At 53.5% G+C, this 15,677-nt stretch overlaps 1 protein-coding gene across 3 annotated transcripts in view; it reads left to right on the top strand.

Moving 5' to 3' along the window:
• KCNQ1 (potassium voltage-gated channel subfamily Q member 1) overlaps window positions 1-15,677 on the top strand; it is a 307,298-nt gene that overhangs the window by 232,886 nt on the left and 58,735 nt on the right. For 2 of the 3 annotated variants that reach the window (XM_088789796.1, XM_019713688.3), the window contains 3 exons: window positions 3,651-3,745; window positions 4,534-4,580; window positions 5,384-5,445. In XM_088789796.1, the coding sequence (XP_088645922.1) occupies window positions 3,651-3,745; window positions 4,534-4,580; window positions 5,384-5,445 (204 nt within the window). The remainder of the gene's footprint in view (window positions 1-3,650; window positions 3,746-4,533; window positions 4,581-5,383; window positions 5,446-15,677) is intronic. The other variant, XM_019713689.3, reaches the window with a different exon arrangement.

Here is a 15,677-nt window from a genome sequence, read left to right as displayed (position 1 = left end):
CCTGGGAGGGGAGGGGCTGGCTTCCTGGCAGTGTCAGCACCCTCCCAGGCAGGAACCCCCCTCCAGAGTCAGGTCTGGGCAGGACTGTCCCCCAAAGCCAGAGGAGGCCCTGAGAAAAGCCAAGATGTGTCACCCTTTTTGGAGAGCAGCCTGGCAGGGACAGCTGAAACCACAGATATCAATCTGGGGGGCAGAGGGGTCAGTGGGAGCTCCTTCAGGATGAGGATGGTCCCTGGCCTAAGAAGCTGGGCCACTGTGGCTTCAGAGCAGGCCTCTGGAGGGCAGAGCCCGTGACCCACTGCCTAAGGCACAGTGGGGACATGGGGGGCTGTGCCAGGGTGGACACCAGTCTTCCTGGGGGCTGCTTCCAGAGTCTGGGGGGCTCCCAGCAGAGTAAATGGAACCTTGAGGCTCCTGGTGGCCCAGCTCAGGGGTGACGTGGGCAGTTTCTAGCTCAGAACAGAGATTATCCTTGGCAGACGGGCACCATGGAATAGAGCAGACTTGGGCACTGGTAGACACTCTGTCACTGAAGTGCGGACGAAGAAACTGGCTGCTGGCATCAATGGGAGCCCCGCACCCCCTTCGAGGTTCAGGGTTCCTGTTCTGCCTTGGGAGACAGGCCAGAGTCCTGCGAGTGACCCAGTAGGCCTCTGGAAACAGGCTGGGCAACCTCGTCTCCCTGCTCTCTGTCCCTCCCCTGTGCACAGACCCCAAGGGGGCCCTGGGAGTGGAGGTGCTCCTGGGAGCCTGCAATTTGCTCTTATGGGGTACAGAGGCTCGAGCAAGGCCAGGGGCTGGGGCTGCTTCCACCTCACCAACTGGCCTTCAATTCCAGGAGCAGCATGGAGGCCTCCAGGGAGGAGGGACGCACTAAGGTGGGGGCAGTGGAGGGAGCCCCAACAGTGAGGGGCTCTGTGGGGCTCCAGGGGCAGCCTCTACACTGGGCCCAGCTGTCGGGATGCCTTCCCTCCCCCACAGCAGCCTGTGTGTTTGTCTGCCTGCACCCTACCCCCTCTAGCCTCAGGGACTGCAGACATGGCGGGTGGCCCCCCTGCCCACCCGGCTGGCCGCCCCACTGTCTGGCCAGAGGAGCCAGAGCCTCTTAGCCTTTCAAGTTTGCCTTGAACTCCCATGTCCACCGTCGGTCAGTCTGGACAGCCCAGCATTATCTCAACTCATCTCAGCCTCCTGCTGCTCCCGCCAGAGGAAATTAGCTCTAGAGGGAAAGCTGAGATGGTCTTTGCAGCCGGGGCCCAGCCAGCCACTTGACAAAGGCCCAGGAGCACTGACCAGACCCTGAGGGGAGCTCGTCCGCTCCAAGCGAAGTCCCAGGGGTCCTGGGTGTCAGCTGGGCATCGCTGCCCCTTCTGTTGTCTCTGCCCTGGACAAGGCGAGGCAGGGGAGGCCCTGCTCACTGGCCCCACCCACCCCGCTCCTGCAAACCGCACACACATGGGCACACACATGGGCACGCACACCTTTACCCTGACACTCCTACCCGCCCTCGTCACTCACACTCACATGGCACGCAGAGGTCTCTAACATGCTCAGGTGCCCAGTCACCTGCACGCAGTGGCCCATGGCCCCCCGGGCTGGCTGGGTGACCAGCACAGGGACTCAGTAGGCCCAGGCCAGGCCTGCACCACCTTGAACTCTGAACCAGCCAGACCTCACCCACATGCCCGGAGGTGCCACACACCTCCCAGAGTCCTTTGACTCCCAGGAAGCTGACCATCGTAAGTCAGGGCCACCTTCTGTGTGCACTGGGAACAATTCAGAGTCTGGGCTCAGCCACAGCTCCCATCACAGCCACTTCTGGCTCTTCTGGCGTGGGCTGGCTCAGGACTCCCTCACCTTCCTCATCTACCACACTATTTTATCTTCACTCTCTCCCTGCCAGCCAGAGTGAGGCAGGGCTCAGCATCCCCATGTTACAGAAGGGAAGAGCGAGGCTTAGCATCTTCGTCCCACAGAAAGGAAGAGCAAGGCTCAGCTCCCCATCTCACAGAAGGGAAGAGTAGGGTTCATCCCCCATTTTACAGACTGAAAAGCTAAAACCCGGGTGTATTACCACTAGCCTGTACCTTAGTGCCATTTGTATGACTGTCATTAAGCTGAGTGTGTGGAGAGCCAGAGGGTCTGCATGACCCCGGGGTCCCATGACAGGCTCAGTGATGTGGGGTGTCCCTGAAGCAGGTCCTCCTGTCGGGAGCACCGCTATGATGTCGAGAAGGTGGGCTCTATCCCAGCACCCCCATCTCAGGGGCCTGTATTCAGGGCCCAGAGAGGGGCTAGGTATTGCCTGCGAGGGACTTGTCTGGTGGATCCTGAGGGGGCAGGGCCCCCCTCGACTTCTGGTGCCCAGCGCCCAGTAGGGAGGAGACCGCCTCCCTGCTTTGGCATTCCTGGGGTGCAGAACAACTTTGGAAGTTGTAAGAAATCTGCTAATCTGCCAACACTGCGGGCAGAGCCCCTGGGCATGGCTGAAGGTACCCACACATCTGAGGGGGTGCCTCATCTTTCTGGGAAGAGAGAGGTAGCCACTCCCTCCGATCAGGATAGCCCCCGTTTGTGGGGTGGCACTCCCAGGAAAAGTAGGCCTCGGGTGGGCAGGGAGGACGTGTCCCCCAGGGCCCCAGGGCTGAGACCCAGCCCTGACCCTCCCCAGCACGAGGAAGTAACACCCCCCGTCACTCATCAGTGCTAGTGAGGCATTCTGAGCCCCCTCCCTTCCCCCACCGCACCTCCACAGCCCCGCAGAGAGAGGTGGCCAGTGTTCCCACGTGGCTCTGGCTTGCTTGTGTAAGTGAAAGGACTCCCAGGCCAGCAAACCCCACTCGGCTGGCCTGCTGCTACCTGGGCAAGCCCCTCGGCCCACGGGCTCCTGGGAATGAGGCCATAAATGTGGCTTGAGGTTTTTCTGACATCATAAGAAGCCTCCTTCCCTCTGTTGTGGTTTCTGGTGATTACACCTGAGCCCCGGGTGTACTTATGGGCTCAGAGCTGGCGCCTGCCCCATGGCCCCAGGCCTGCTGTGGGACCATCCCTCTGCCCCAGCAGCCTTGGAGCCCCAGTGGGATGCCTGTCACCCAGAGCGGGCCATGCAGGCCAAGGCTGTCACCTGGGGTCATCTCTACCCAGCACTGGAGATGGCCTGGGAAGGGTGCATGGTGGGCCACCTCCCCAGCCTGAGAAAAGTGGGTGCACCTGCCAGCGAGTGTGTTGAGAGTCAGCTTGGAGCCCAGGCAGGCAGTGGCTACACTACACATAGTTGTGCCCTCCCGGTGGCACTTGGTGGCCATGCTGCCCTCCTGGCCCCTCAGCTGCGCCAGCTCTTCCCAGGCTCCCTGAGAATGGGGACTGGTAGCCTGTAAAGGGAGAGTGGGCAGGCCCTGCAGGTGATGGGCAGGAAGCTGAGGCCCAGAGGGGCCGGCCAACCGGCCAGGGCATCCCAGCTCCCGGCAGCCAGGCGCGGGGTGGCCGAGCCCCTGGTGACCTCCAGGCACTGCATGTGCTCTGGCCAGGCCTGCCTGTCGCACCACACGGGCGATCTCCTTAAACCCCAAAGACCCTGAGCGCCCACACTGTCTGCTCTCGCTGAGCCAGGGGCACAGAGTGGGCAGTGACTCATGCCTTCTGGCCTGCAGCAAGCGCGGAAGCCCTACGACGTGCGGGACGTCATCGAGCAGTACTCCCAGGGCCACCTCAACCTCATGGTGCGCATTAAGGAGCTGCAGAGAAGGTGGGCACGGTGGGGCCGGGGCGGCCTGGGCGGGGGACGTGCGTGGGCAAACATATCTGCTCCCTTCCTGCTCCAGCCCCCACCGCCCCCACTGCTCAGAGCTGCAGGACATGTCACCACCCAGCCCACCCCTCTGAGCAAGGGCCTGGCCGGCCTCAGAACACCCTCAGCCAGAGGAGACCCTGCCAGACACAAGGCCCGACCCCTGGGGTCTCCCCACCCTGACCCTGGAGCTGGGGACCCTGACCAGTGGGAGCCGCATGTTCTGGCTTCTGGCTTGGAGCCTGGAGGGCTTGTCCATGTGGAAGCAGTGGCCCCTGGGGGCCTGCACGGGCTCAGACCAGCTGTGCCTCCACGGTGGGCTAGCCTGGGAACCTAGCTCCACGTGTCACGGAGCCACCACTGGGACGTAAAGCCCACCCCGCTCAGGACCTGGCCTCACCCTGGAAGGGCCCACTTGCAGGGCTACCTCTCTGAGTTTGTCCGAGGTGCCCAGCCTAGGGCATTCCCACAGCAGCCACAAGATACTGGCATCCCGGGGTCCTGTCTGCCCATGGGGGAAGTCTAAAGGGGCTGCCCTACCACTGAGCCCCCTCCCAGCCCCCTCAGGAGCATGGGCCTCGGGTCTGGGAGGCACCTGGCAGGTTTGTGGGTGGCAGTGGTGGTGGCTCCTAGAGGTGGGGCGTCTTGTCTCGCTGGGCATGTCGGCCCTCCTCTCACCGACAGGCTGGGTGTCCACGTGGTGCCCAGGCCAAGCATGAACTGGTCTCGATCTCCCTCCCTCCCAGGCTGGACCAGTCCATCGGGAAGCCCTCCCTGTTCATCTCTGTCTCAGGTGGGTTTCCGCAGCGAGGCGCTCTGGGCACGGCAGCCCCTCTTGGGCCCTTTGCCCGCCCCTCCACCCGTGCCCTCCTCTCCCCCCCATCAGCATGGGCTGTGGGGCCTCCGAAGTTCATGACAGGCAAGGAAAGCCAGAGAGGGGCAGGGGACCCCACCCCAAGCAAAGTGGCTTCAAATGCGCTTTCCCAAGGGATGTTCAGTTAATGCAAGAACATGTGGGTCCCTTCTGATGGCTTTTCCAGGCCATAGATGGGATCCCGTGAAGGAGGGACCTGGAGAGTGGGGATTGGGGGCGGGGACGGGGGGTGAGTGGCCAGCCCAGAACTCAAGCGGCCAGGTGGGTGCTGTTCTCCACCTCTGAGTCCTCGTGTCCCCTAGACCAGGCTGTGGTCACATCAGGACAGGGCCGGGCAGGCTCCTCAGGTAGCTCTCGCCTAAGTTCAAGTGGAGCCACAGCTTACACTGGAGCCAGGATGGCAGGGGCAGCGGGCATTCCCAGGGCCTGAGCCAGGCCAGCGCTGCCCCAGGGGGTGGAATGCAGTGGAGCCGCACAGCAGCAGCGGGTGCCTCCCACCCCATTGCTGGGCTCTCGGGTCACAGAGCTGGAAAGGGTGGAGTAGGGACCGTCCCATGGCCGGCACCCCAGCCCACCCCACCGGCCCCTCCGGCCGCTGAAGTTCTTCCTGAAGAAGTGCTTTTAGAAGCTCCTAAGTTCAGGCCTCTGGACCCTCAGCTACTTCCCCGCCCCACCCCCACCGTCCTTGCACACAGCCCTGATCCCAGCACTTTGCTCCACAGAGAAGAGCAAGGACCGAGGCAGCAACACCATAGGCGCCCGCCTGAACCGGTTGGAAGACAAGGTAGGCACCAGGGCCCCCCCACGCCAGCTGTGGTGGGCAGTGTTCTTGGGGTCAGTACAGTGCCACCCACGGCAGCATTTCACTGTCCCGATTCTGTCCCGACACTGCCTGAGGTGAGCAGGACCTGGACGTCCACGAGGGCCTGGGCTCTCCCTCCTCCCTTCCTTCTGCACTCAGGGGGGCATGTCGTGCCCGGTCTCCATGATTAGGGCTCGCGTCCACTCCATCTGCTGGGTGTGGGTCCCCATGGGAGGAGGAGGGTCGAAGTCCAAGCTGGGCTGGTTCGTGACCTCTCACAAGTGGCGTCCTTACTGGCAAGTGGCACCCAGTGTCAGCAGGCCCCTCCCTGGAGTAGCCGAGAGACCCCCGGCTCAGGCAGGGTGGGCAGTGCGTCCACAGCTGCATGTGGCTCCCTAGGCCTCCAGCCCTGTGTGCTTGCTCGCTTACTCTTGGGGACATCAAAGGCATTGCCGGTGGTTCAGGGGTGCGTCAGGCAGGGAGGAGGGGCTGTGGGCTCCAGGACCCTCCCCTGTAGGGTTCTGACTACACTGGCTGGTGCGGGGTGACCGCCGAGGCCCTGCTGGGTGTCCAGGTGGGATGCAGCCCTGTGCCCCCTCCGTGCCGCCACCCGGGAAGCCCCCACTCCCCGCTGGGCTCTGGGCTCTGTCCCTCCATCTCAGGGCGGGAGCCTCTTCCCAGGACGTCCTGGGAGCCCAGGGAGGTCTGGGGAGTGGGAGGGCCGCCCTTTGAAGTCTCTGTGGTTTGGAGCAGGCAGTTATCTTGCCCAACAGCTCGTAGGTCTACATGGACTTTATCTGAAAGTAGCTGGGAGGCTAAAAATAGAGGAATTTCGGTTGGGCAGGGAGTGCTGCCGCTCCGTTTCCCCGGCAACACCTGGCTCTGGCCCACGTCCATCCGCTGCAGCTGGCTGTTGGGGCAGGGGCATGGCCCCACCCACCCTGGGCCCCGGGGCTGCCGCACAGCCTCGCCCCCTCCCCACCTGCACAGTCTGCCCTGGGCCTGGGCTGGTCATGAGGCCACGAGACCAGTACATGGGATCCGGCTGAGGGGGATGGCGTCGTCCTGGTGCCCACCGGGTCTGTGACTTCGGATCTGGCCTGCTGGGGCAGTGGGATACCCACCCCCGGGCCCCGCCGTGGGGCCTGGCCCCCCTCAGTTGGCACAGGCCTGAGCAGGGCCGGGCCCCACCTTTTCCCAGGCAGACAGCCCTGTGGGACATGTCACTGTCTGGCAGGATGGGAACTGAGACTGGGAGGGGTCAGCCCACCAGGCAGGTTGGGAACGTGGGGGCTCTAGCACTTGGATGAACGAGACATACCCCTGGCTTTCAGGGTTTGTGTGGGGCTGGCACACCCTGTGAGCGGCAGTAGGCCAGGCCCCTGTGCAGGAGGCAGAGGTAGGGCCTGAGAATGGACCCGCGTACCCCCCTCTCACGAGAACTCCTCACCCTGCCCTGGAACAGCCCTGGCCACACCAGCATTTGCTGACCAGCCCCCACTGCTGGCAGGAAACCTGGGCTCCCCAGCAACCCTGGGAGTGGCCTTGCTGTCCCATCCCCCCATGCGTTCCCCCCTCCCCCGCCTCCTGCCCAGGTCCAGCTCTACCCACTGCTCTGCTATCCCAGCCTTTCTTATGGCTCAACCCACTGCTTCTCAGGACAGGCCACCCCTGTAAACCCGTACTGGAGCCTGTGTCCTCTGGGGTGACAACAGGCAGGAGACGGTGCCCTGGAGTAGCGGCCACCCCGCAGCCTACAGAGGTCTGAGGACCAGGACACAGCCCTCCCTCGGCCCAGGTCAGGGTGGTGGGCTGAGGTGGGGCCAGCGCTAGATTTGCATCCCAATTACTGCACACGTTTCTTCAGACCAGAACACCAAAGGAGTCCCTGATCCCTGGGGCAGGCGTGGAAACAGCCCCACCTTGGCCTGTCAGCTCTGCGCCCAGGAGAGGAACCACCTCAGGGCTGGGGGAGGCGGGACATTCACACGCCTGGCGCTTAGGGACACTGGTCTGTGCCGTCTTCATCCCCCAGTACTGCACACAAGAGGTGGAGTCATTTGCCAGGGTCTCTGGGGTCGTGAGCAGGGCCACGTCCACACTGAACCTCAGCCGCTGTGTGTCCAGGCACCCATGGAGCGGGGCTGGGCCCGGGCGGAGGCTGTGGTGGGCGGCAGCCAGCTCAGTCTGCGCTGACCGATGCCCCCCTTGGGGACCGACCCTGGGAAAGGGCCTCACCAGGTCCAGAGGGCACAGTGGTACGTCCTGGGCCCCATGTTATCGCACTTATCGCTGCAGCCATCGGGACCATAAACAACCCCCTCGCAATCCTGCTGACTGCGGGAAGTTGGGGCAGGAAATCCAGTAGCCGCCGTCCCTCAGGGGCCCAGCAGACCAGCAGCAGTGGCAGTGCCAGCCGGCCGCCAACCCCAGCCAGAGCCCCTGTGCCTTCCCCAGCCCCGCCCAACTAGCCTCGGGCCGGAAGGGAGCCTGGCGCTGGCGGTGGGAGCCAAGGCTCCAGCCCCCAGTTCAGGCCTCAGCTGTGACCGGGGTCCCATCCAGGGCTGGCTCGCTCAGCTGCCGGAGGAGGGGCTGAGAGAGGAGTGGGAGAGGGGCCTTTGGGGTACACGGCCCCTGGCCCCCACTCTTGGGAACACATCATTCTCAGTGTCAGGGGCCTGGATGTCCGCTTGTGGGGAGTTACCAGGCACAGCCAGCTCACTTGTTCAGGGGCCCCTTCTCCTTATGTCTGGGGGCCACATGGCAGAGAAGGGCCCCACGCACTTCCTCTGGGCTGCAGCCCTTGCCACAGCTCTTGCCTGGCAGTGGAGCCTCTGTTCCAACTCAGAGCCCCGACCAGCCCTGTTCCTGGGGCACCTTGCACCCCTGTCCCAGCCAGGCCTGTCTGTTCAGTCTACTGCACTCCGGGGGTGTGGAGAGCAGAAACAGAACTCCCCTGCAGCCCACGGCCCTCCCTCGGGGGGGCACCCCCCACCCCACTGTTTCGCCGTGAAGGGAAGGGCTGTGAACCACTTTGCTTCTGTTTAAAAATCGCCAGCGTTGCGGCATACTCTTCCTCATTGTCTTCTTTGTTCTGGAAAGGACTCTCATTTGCCCAAATAAATCCTCTTTTACAGGTGGGGAAACTGAGGCTCAGGGAGGGTGAGGAATTGCCTAAGGTCACACAGCTAGTTAGATGAAGAGCTGGTCTCCGCAGAGGCCACAGATTGGGGTGGAGGAGATGAGATGGAGAGACAGAAGAAGCCAGAAAGTGTGTCCTAAACATAAGGGGTCTGTTCGAAAAGAGGCCGGGTATGAACGCTGAGGGCTGAGGTGGGGGCTGGGTGGGGGGAGCAGGAAGGCCTTGGGGCTCTGGTGGTCAGGGGGACAGCACAGATCCCAACAGCTGGAGGGTGCCTGTCCAGGCCCTGGGACAGGAGTCCTGAGAGCGCTGGCCCCTGCCCAGCCCCCAGCCTGGGTTTGTCTGGCCCACCCCGGTCAGGGCTGCTGGCTGAGGAGGCAGGCGTCCCGCCTCCCCCCTTCCCCTGGGTTCTCTTGGGACCAGATGGAGAAGAAGGCTGCTTTAACCTTTCTCCCCCAGCGTGCATTCTTAGCTGGTCCCCAGGACCTGCTACAGTGTTTACGTTGAGCCCTGTTTATTTTGCAAGCTCAGCTCACACTGCTTTTGCTGATAGAGGAGCACAGTGGGCGGGGAGAATTTCTTTCTTCTCTGTTCTTGCCGGAAATGTTCATTGCTCAGAGGCGGATACAGGGAAGTCCTGGGTTTCCAGGCCCCAGTTCAGAGGGTGTGGGTGGGAAGGGGCCCCCCACCACCTAACACTCTTTTCCACCGCCTCCTGGCCAGGAATGCCCTCCAGCTTGGGACCCCCACCACCCCAGCTGCCCCGGACCCCTCCTCTGGGACCTGGAAGGCCCAGTGACCCCTCGTTTGGCATCTGCCCCAAACATTGCTCCTCCTGCTCTGTCCCCTGTCCCAGAGGGCTGCCTCCACCCACCCAGGCCTACAAGCAGGATCCCAAACCATTGTCAAGCCAACAACCCCCCCCCACACACACCCCACGGATCCTCCTCCCAGCCCAGCCCCACTCCCTCCCTGCTGAGCTCCCACCTTTATTATCTGGTGCTTAGATGATTTTCCCAGACATCTCTGTGGTCTCCAGCCTCTCCCCCTTCCCACCCCCACCCTTCACATTGTATGTTATTTCTTAAACACTCCTGAGATCCGCTTGCTACCATTATCTTTGGAATATTGTCTGTGTCACTATTTATGTGTGAGGCTCACCTGTGACATAATGTTTCTTATACCATCCTCAGCAGGTTTGGGCACCAAACGTATGTGAGCCTGGCAGGATGACTTGAGAAGGGTCCTTTTTTCTATGTTCTAGCATATTTTGTGTAGGATTAAGAATTTCTTCCCTTCAACGTTGGGTGAAAAGTAGAGGTCAAGGCATCTGGGCCTGGCGCTTCTTTGTGGGAAGATTTCTAATTCTGACTTCGTGACTAGAGCAGTTATGGGCCTGTTCGGCCCTCCTGCTCTTCTCAGGTCAGTTTGGATAAGGTGTGTGTTCTAGGAATTGGTACATTTCATCGCAGTGTTCGGATTTCTTGGCATTTATCATTTCAGTATTTGGGCCCCTTCCTTATTGCCAGTTTTATTCATATTTTCAACAAACTCCTGCCCCTGTTGATTTTCTCTGTTGTAGTTGCGTTTTGTCATCCCTCCCCTTTGTTTTCTTCCTTCTATTTTATACTTGGACATAATATGTTGCTTGGTCTAACTTCTTAGGTTGGATAATTATTTCTCTCCAGACTTTCTAGATTGCGAAGGTGTTCATTTAAAGCCATGCCTGTTTCCTCTAAATCCCACTCAAACTGCGTCCCCCCAGTTTTGATAAATGACATTTGCTTTTAATGTTCCTTCACTTGTGTATTTTCCTAATCTCCATTCTGACTTCTTGTTTTTTTCCCAGGAGCTGTTTATCAGCATGACTTTTGTCAGGGTTATTATAATGGTGAGAGCTTTGTAATGTTATTGCTCTATGGTCAGAGAAAGTGATCTGTGTGCTGTCAGTCCTTTGAAACATTCTGAACTATGTTTTAGGGCACAGTATGTGGTCAGTTTTTGTAAATGTACCTTCTGTACTTGAATACAATGTATTCTGAAGTTGTCTGGTGCAGGTGTTGTGTTTATGTCCATTAGCACAAGCTTGTTAGTTGTTTTGTTGAAACCTATACCCTGACTGGAATATGTTTTGCTATAGGATCTATCATTACTGAGAAATATCTTAAAATTCCAACTACCGTGGAAATTCGTCAAGTTTTCCTTACGTTTCTGTCCATTTTTGCTTTACATATTATTAGATCCTATGATTAGGTGCACATGTATTGAAATTATGATGTATTCACCGCTGGGTTCAATGTGTTATAATTACATAACTCCCTCTTTATCTCAGGTAGTGTTGTTCCCCTTCCAGTCTATTATCATTGCTGTACAACTTAATTTTGTTTGTACACCTTTTTTTCAAGCTTTATTGGGGTATAATTTACGCCATAAAATTTATTTAATTTATGCCATAAAATTCACCCAGCATAAATGTACAACAAATTTTAGTAAATTTGTAGTTTGAAATGCAACCATCGTGAAAACTAACTTTTAGAACATTTTCAACAGCCCCGCAAAGTCCCCTCAATTCCATTTGCAGTCACGGCCAGCGCCCACCCTCAACCACAGTCCATCACGCGTCTGCGCTCTGTCTCTGCACCCTTAAACTTCCGTAAGGCTAGAAACTTGCCCTTTCTGGGTGTTTCCTATAAGTGGAATCAAAACAGTGTGTGGTGTCCGTGTTTGGCTTTTTTCACACGGGGTAGTGATTTGAGGGTCATCTGTGATGGCCACGCCCCTCTCCCCTTTGTAATGCTGAATAGTCCTCTGTTGTGTGGCTGGGCCACATTTCATGTACCCATTTGCCAATTGATGGACATTTGGATTGTTTCCAATCGGGGGCTATTGTCAGCACTGCTGCTGCGAACTTTTATCTACAAGTGTTTGTATGGACATACGTTTTCTTTTCTCTTGGTGAGGTGCCTACGCATGGAAATGATGGCTCATGTGGTAAGTTTCTGTTTAACTTGCTAAAGAACATCTAAACTGTTTTCCACAGGGTCTGGACCATCTTGATTTCCCATCAGTCATGCAGAAAGGTCCCACTTTCTCCATCTCCTCGCAAACACAGGGTACCGTTGGTCTTTTTTATCTTAGCCATTCTCATGAGTGTGTAATGGTACCTCATTGTGGGTTCGATTTGCATTTCCCTAATCACTAATGATGTTGGGCAACTTTTCATGTGCTTATTAGCCATTCATAGTCTTCATTCGTGAAATGTTTATTCAACTCTCTTGCTGATTTTCTAATTAAGTAGTTTGTTCTGTTATTCAGTCGTAAGAGTTGTTTATAGGTCTAGATACAAGTCCTTTATCAAATATATGACTTGCAAATATTTCCTCCCATTCTGTGGCTGTCTTTTCATTTACTTAATCGTGTCCTTTAAAACACAAAAGTTTTAAATTTTAATGAAGTCCAATTTAACTTTTCTTGTATGGCTCATGCTTTTAATGTTGTCTCGAAGAGCTCTTTGGCTAGGCCAAGGTCATAAACAGTTTCTTCTATTTTTTTTCTTCTAGAAGTCTTATCGCTTTAACTCTTACATTTAGGTCTATGACTTACCTTGAGGGGTGTGCTGTGAGGTAAAGTCGAAGTTAAGTTTTTTTGGGTTTTGTTTTGGTTTTGTTTTTACTTATAGATATCCAATTGCCTCAGCACCGTTTGTGGAAAAGGCCATTTCCCCCCCATTAAATCATCAGGGCACTTTTGTCAACAATCAGTTGAGCGTACCTATGTGGTTTTATTTCTGGACTCTCAATTTTGTTCTGTTGATCGATATGCCTCTCCTTAAAACCACATCACACTGTCTTAATTATTGTCGCTTTCTCGTAAGTTTTGAGATCGGGTAGTATAAGTCTTCCAATTTTGTTCTTCTTTCTCATTCTAAGTCCTATGAATTTTTGTATGAGTTTTAGAATCAGCTTCTCAATTTCTACCCAAAAAATGTAAAAAGACTGCTGGGATTTTGGTAGAAGTGTGTCGACTCTGTAGGTCCATTTGCGGAAAACTGACATCTTACCAATATGGATTCATGAACATGGTATATCCTTCCATTCATTTGTTCTACTTTAATTTCTTCCAGTGATGTTGTATAGTTTTCAGTGTACAAATCTTACACATCTTTTGTTAACTTTACTCCAAAATATTTTATTATTTTTGATGCTATCGTTAATGGAATTGTTTTCTTAATTTTATTTTTGAATTGTTCATTACTAATATATAGAAATAAAATTACTTTTTTATATCAAACTTGTAAACTGACTTTGTTGTTATTAATTTTAGTAAATTTTCTTATTGTTATTGATTTCTTTAGGATTTTTTACATAGAGAATCAGGTCATGTGTATAAAGACAGTTTTACTTTTTCCTTCCAATCTGGATTTCTTTAATTTCTGTTTTTGCCTAATTACGCTGGCTTGAACTTCCAGTAAAATGTTGAGTAGAGGTGGCTAGGGAAACTGTTACATGGAAAAGCATTCTGTCATTCACCCATTAGGTGTGATGTCAGCTGTGGGTTTTCTGCTAAATGTTGTTTATCAGGTTGAGGATGTTTTCTTCTATTTCTATGTGTCCGATCTCTTATTAGGAATGGATGGTGGGTTTTCTCAAATGCCCATTCTGCATCTTTAGCAATGTCACATGGTTTTCATCCCTTATTCTGTGAATATGGTGTAATACATTAATTGGTTTTGGAGTGTTAAACCAACCTTGCCTTTCCCACTTGGTGTATAATCTCTCTTATGTGTTGCTGGATTTGGTTTACTAGTATTTTGTTAATGTTTATATCTGTATTCATAAAGGATATTGATCTGTAGGTTTTTTTGTGGGTTGTTTCTGTGTTTTTTTCTGATTTTGGTGTCAGATTTTTAAATTCGTTTTAGTCCTAGATATACATTTTAGGTGACGTTTGTCAACACTGTATGGTTGGGTTTTTTAAAAAGTCATTTAATACGTTTGCACTTAATGTAATTTCTAATGAATTTGAATTGATTCTAGCAGTGTATTTTGTCTTTCCGTTGGTACTAAACCTTTTAACATTTAGTTTGCTCCTCTTTCTTGCCTCTTGTTGGATTAATGATTATTTCTCATTCCATTTCTCCTTCTACTGGTTTTGAAGCCATCCTATTGCCATCCTTGTAAAGGTTAACCTAGAACATTTTAAATGGATATATAGCAGAGTTAATTGCTATCTCTACCCACATCTGTAATAAAATGAGGACCCTGGAACGCTTTAGCTTCAATCATTCTCCTGCTGACTTGTATGCTTTGTTGTTATATTATTTTAGTTTCATTGTATTTATCTTTTAACCCAATAATTCATAATTAGTAGTGTTTTATACAATCGATACATGTTTAAATTTGTCTCTTTTGTCACTCATAATTTATCTTGGCTCACTTTTTTCTCGCTGAAGTATTCGTTAGAATTTCCTTCGGTGAAAATCAAAATCTCTCAGATTTTACTTGTTTTAAAATGACTTTTTTACTGTTGTTCTTTAAAAATACGTCCACCGAGTATAAAACTGTAGGTCCTAAGTCACGTCACCACAATGATTCTTCTCTTAGCACATTGAAAATGCTATCCAACTCTTCTATGGCTTCCACTGTTTCTATCGAGAGCAAACACGAAGGTGAGTTGTTGCTCCCTGTAAGGGGATGTATCTCTTCTCTCAGGCTGCTCTCAAGGTCTTTCCTTTGACTCTAGCATTCTGCATTTTTACTATGAGGCATTAATGGAGAGTTTCTTTTGTTCCGTCTGCTTGGAATTCAGTGAGTTTCCTTAATCTGTGGTTTGGTGTCTTCTATCAGTTCTGGATTTCCCTCAGCCATTACCTCTTCAGATGTTGCTTCTGCTCATTATCTCCTTCTGGAAGTTTCATTCAACATGTGGTAGACATCTCACTCCCCTCCATGACTCTTAATCGCTCTCTTTTTAAAAATCACTTTGTTTCTCTGTACTGTGTCCTTGGTAATGTCATCTGATCCATCTTCCAGTTCACTAATATTTCTTCATCTGCATCTAATCTGCTGTTAAATCTGTTCGATGAATTTTAGATTTCAATTATTTTTTCTATTTATGGAAATTTTGTTTGGTTCTTATTCATACTTGATCAATAATTTTACAATACCTTTCTCTTCACTTGTATATTTAAACTTAAAATTTTTTTTCCTTGACGTGATTGAATATGGCTATTTCGTTTTTAGTTTCTGTTAATTCTGGTATCTACAGTCTCTGTGAGTCTGCTTTGCTGTTTTTTGGTTTTTTTCCTGCTGTCATTCATAGTGTTTCCTTCCCTTTGAGGGTTTTCTGCTTTTAAACCATAAGTTCACACCTGTTAAAATTTATCTGTGGGAATTTTTGAGGCCTAGTGTGAAGCTGAGGTCCTCAGGGAAGATCCATGTTTATTCCTCTCTTTGCTGGACACCTCGGAGAGCTCCCAGCCCGGACTTTAACCTCTAGGCTCAAAGTTTCCCAGACCACCCAAGTGGTGTGCATTTGGGCTTCTAAGACAAGCATGGGTAAGCTTGTGGATGTGAATTCTCAGGGCAAATATTGTTCTACTTCTCTTGGTGACAAGATGATTTTCTTCACCGTCTTCTTAAGAAGTGGGTGGTTGCTCATTGACCCTCACCCTGAATGTAGAGCACTTTGGGAACGTAGTCCCAGCATTACGTAGAGCTCCACTGTGAGACTTCCTACGTGGGGCAGGCCTGGGCTTGGATACGTGACCATCCGTCACCTGTGAGACTAGGAAAACCAAAGCCCAAGTTTACTCAGTTTGTCACATGCCTTCAGGATACCTGTTTCTTCTGTGGGTTCCACTTTCACTGTGTGCTCAGCCTCTAACCTCCTTTGTTTCCTGGTTAGTTCATCAATACCAGTGAGTCTTCCTCTCCAACACGTGATCAAACAAGCTCTTATCCACTTACAGGGGACAGAATCAGGATTTTGATGATGGGATTTTTCTGGGCAGTCTGGGTCTCATGGCTGCCATGTCCCCGATATCTGTGCTGGTTCCTGACCCTTCTGTGTT

Source organism: Rhinolophus sinicus, chromosome 14, assembly GCF_057876585.1.
Source record: "Rhinolophus sinicus isolate RSI-liver-muscle chromosome 14, RSI-T2T, whole genome shotgun sequence".
NCBI classification, from domain to species: domain Eukaryota; kingdom Metazoa; phylum Chordata; class Mammalia; order Chiroptera; family Rhinolophidae; genus Rhinolophus; species Rhinolophus sinicus.
The sequence above is the reverse complement of the archived record's forward strand: the minus strand, read 5'-3'. Positions and strand labels throughout refer to the sequence as shown.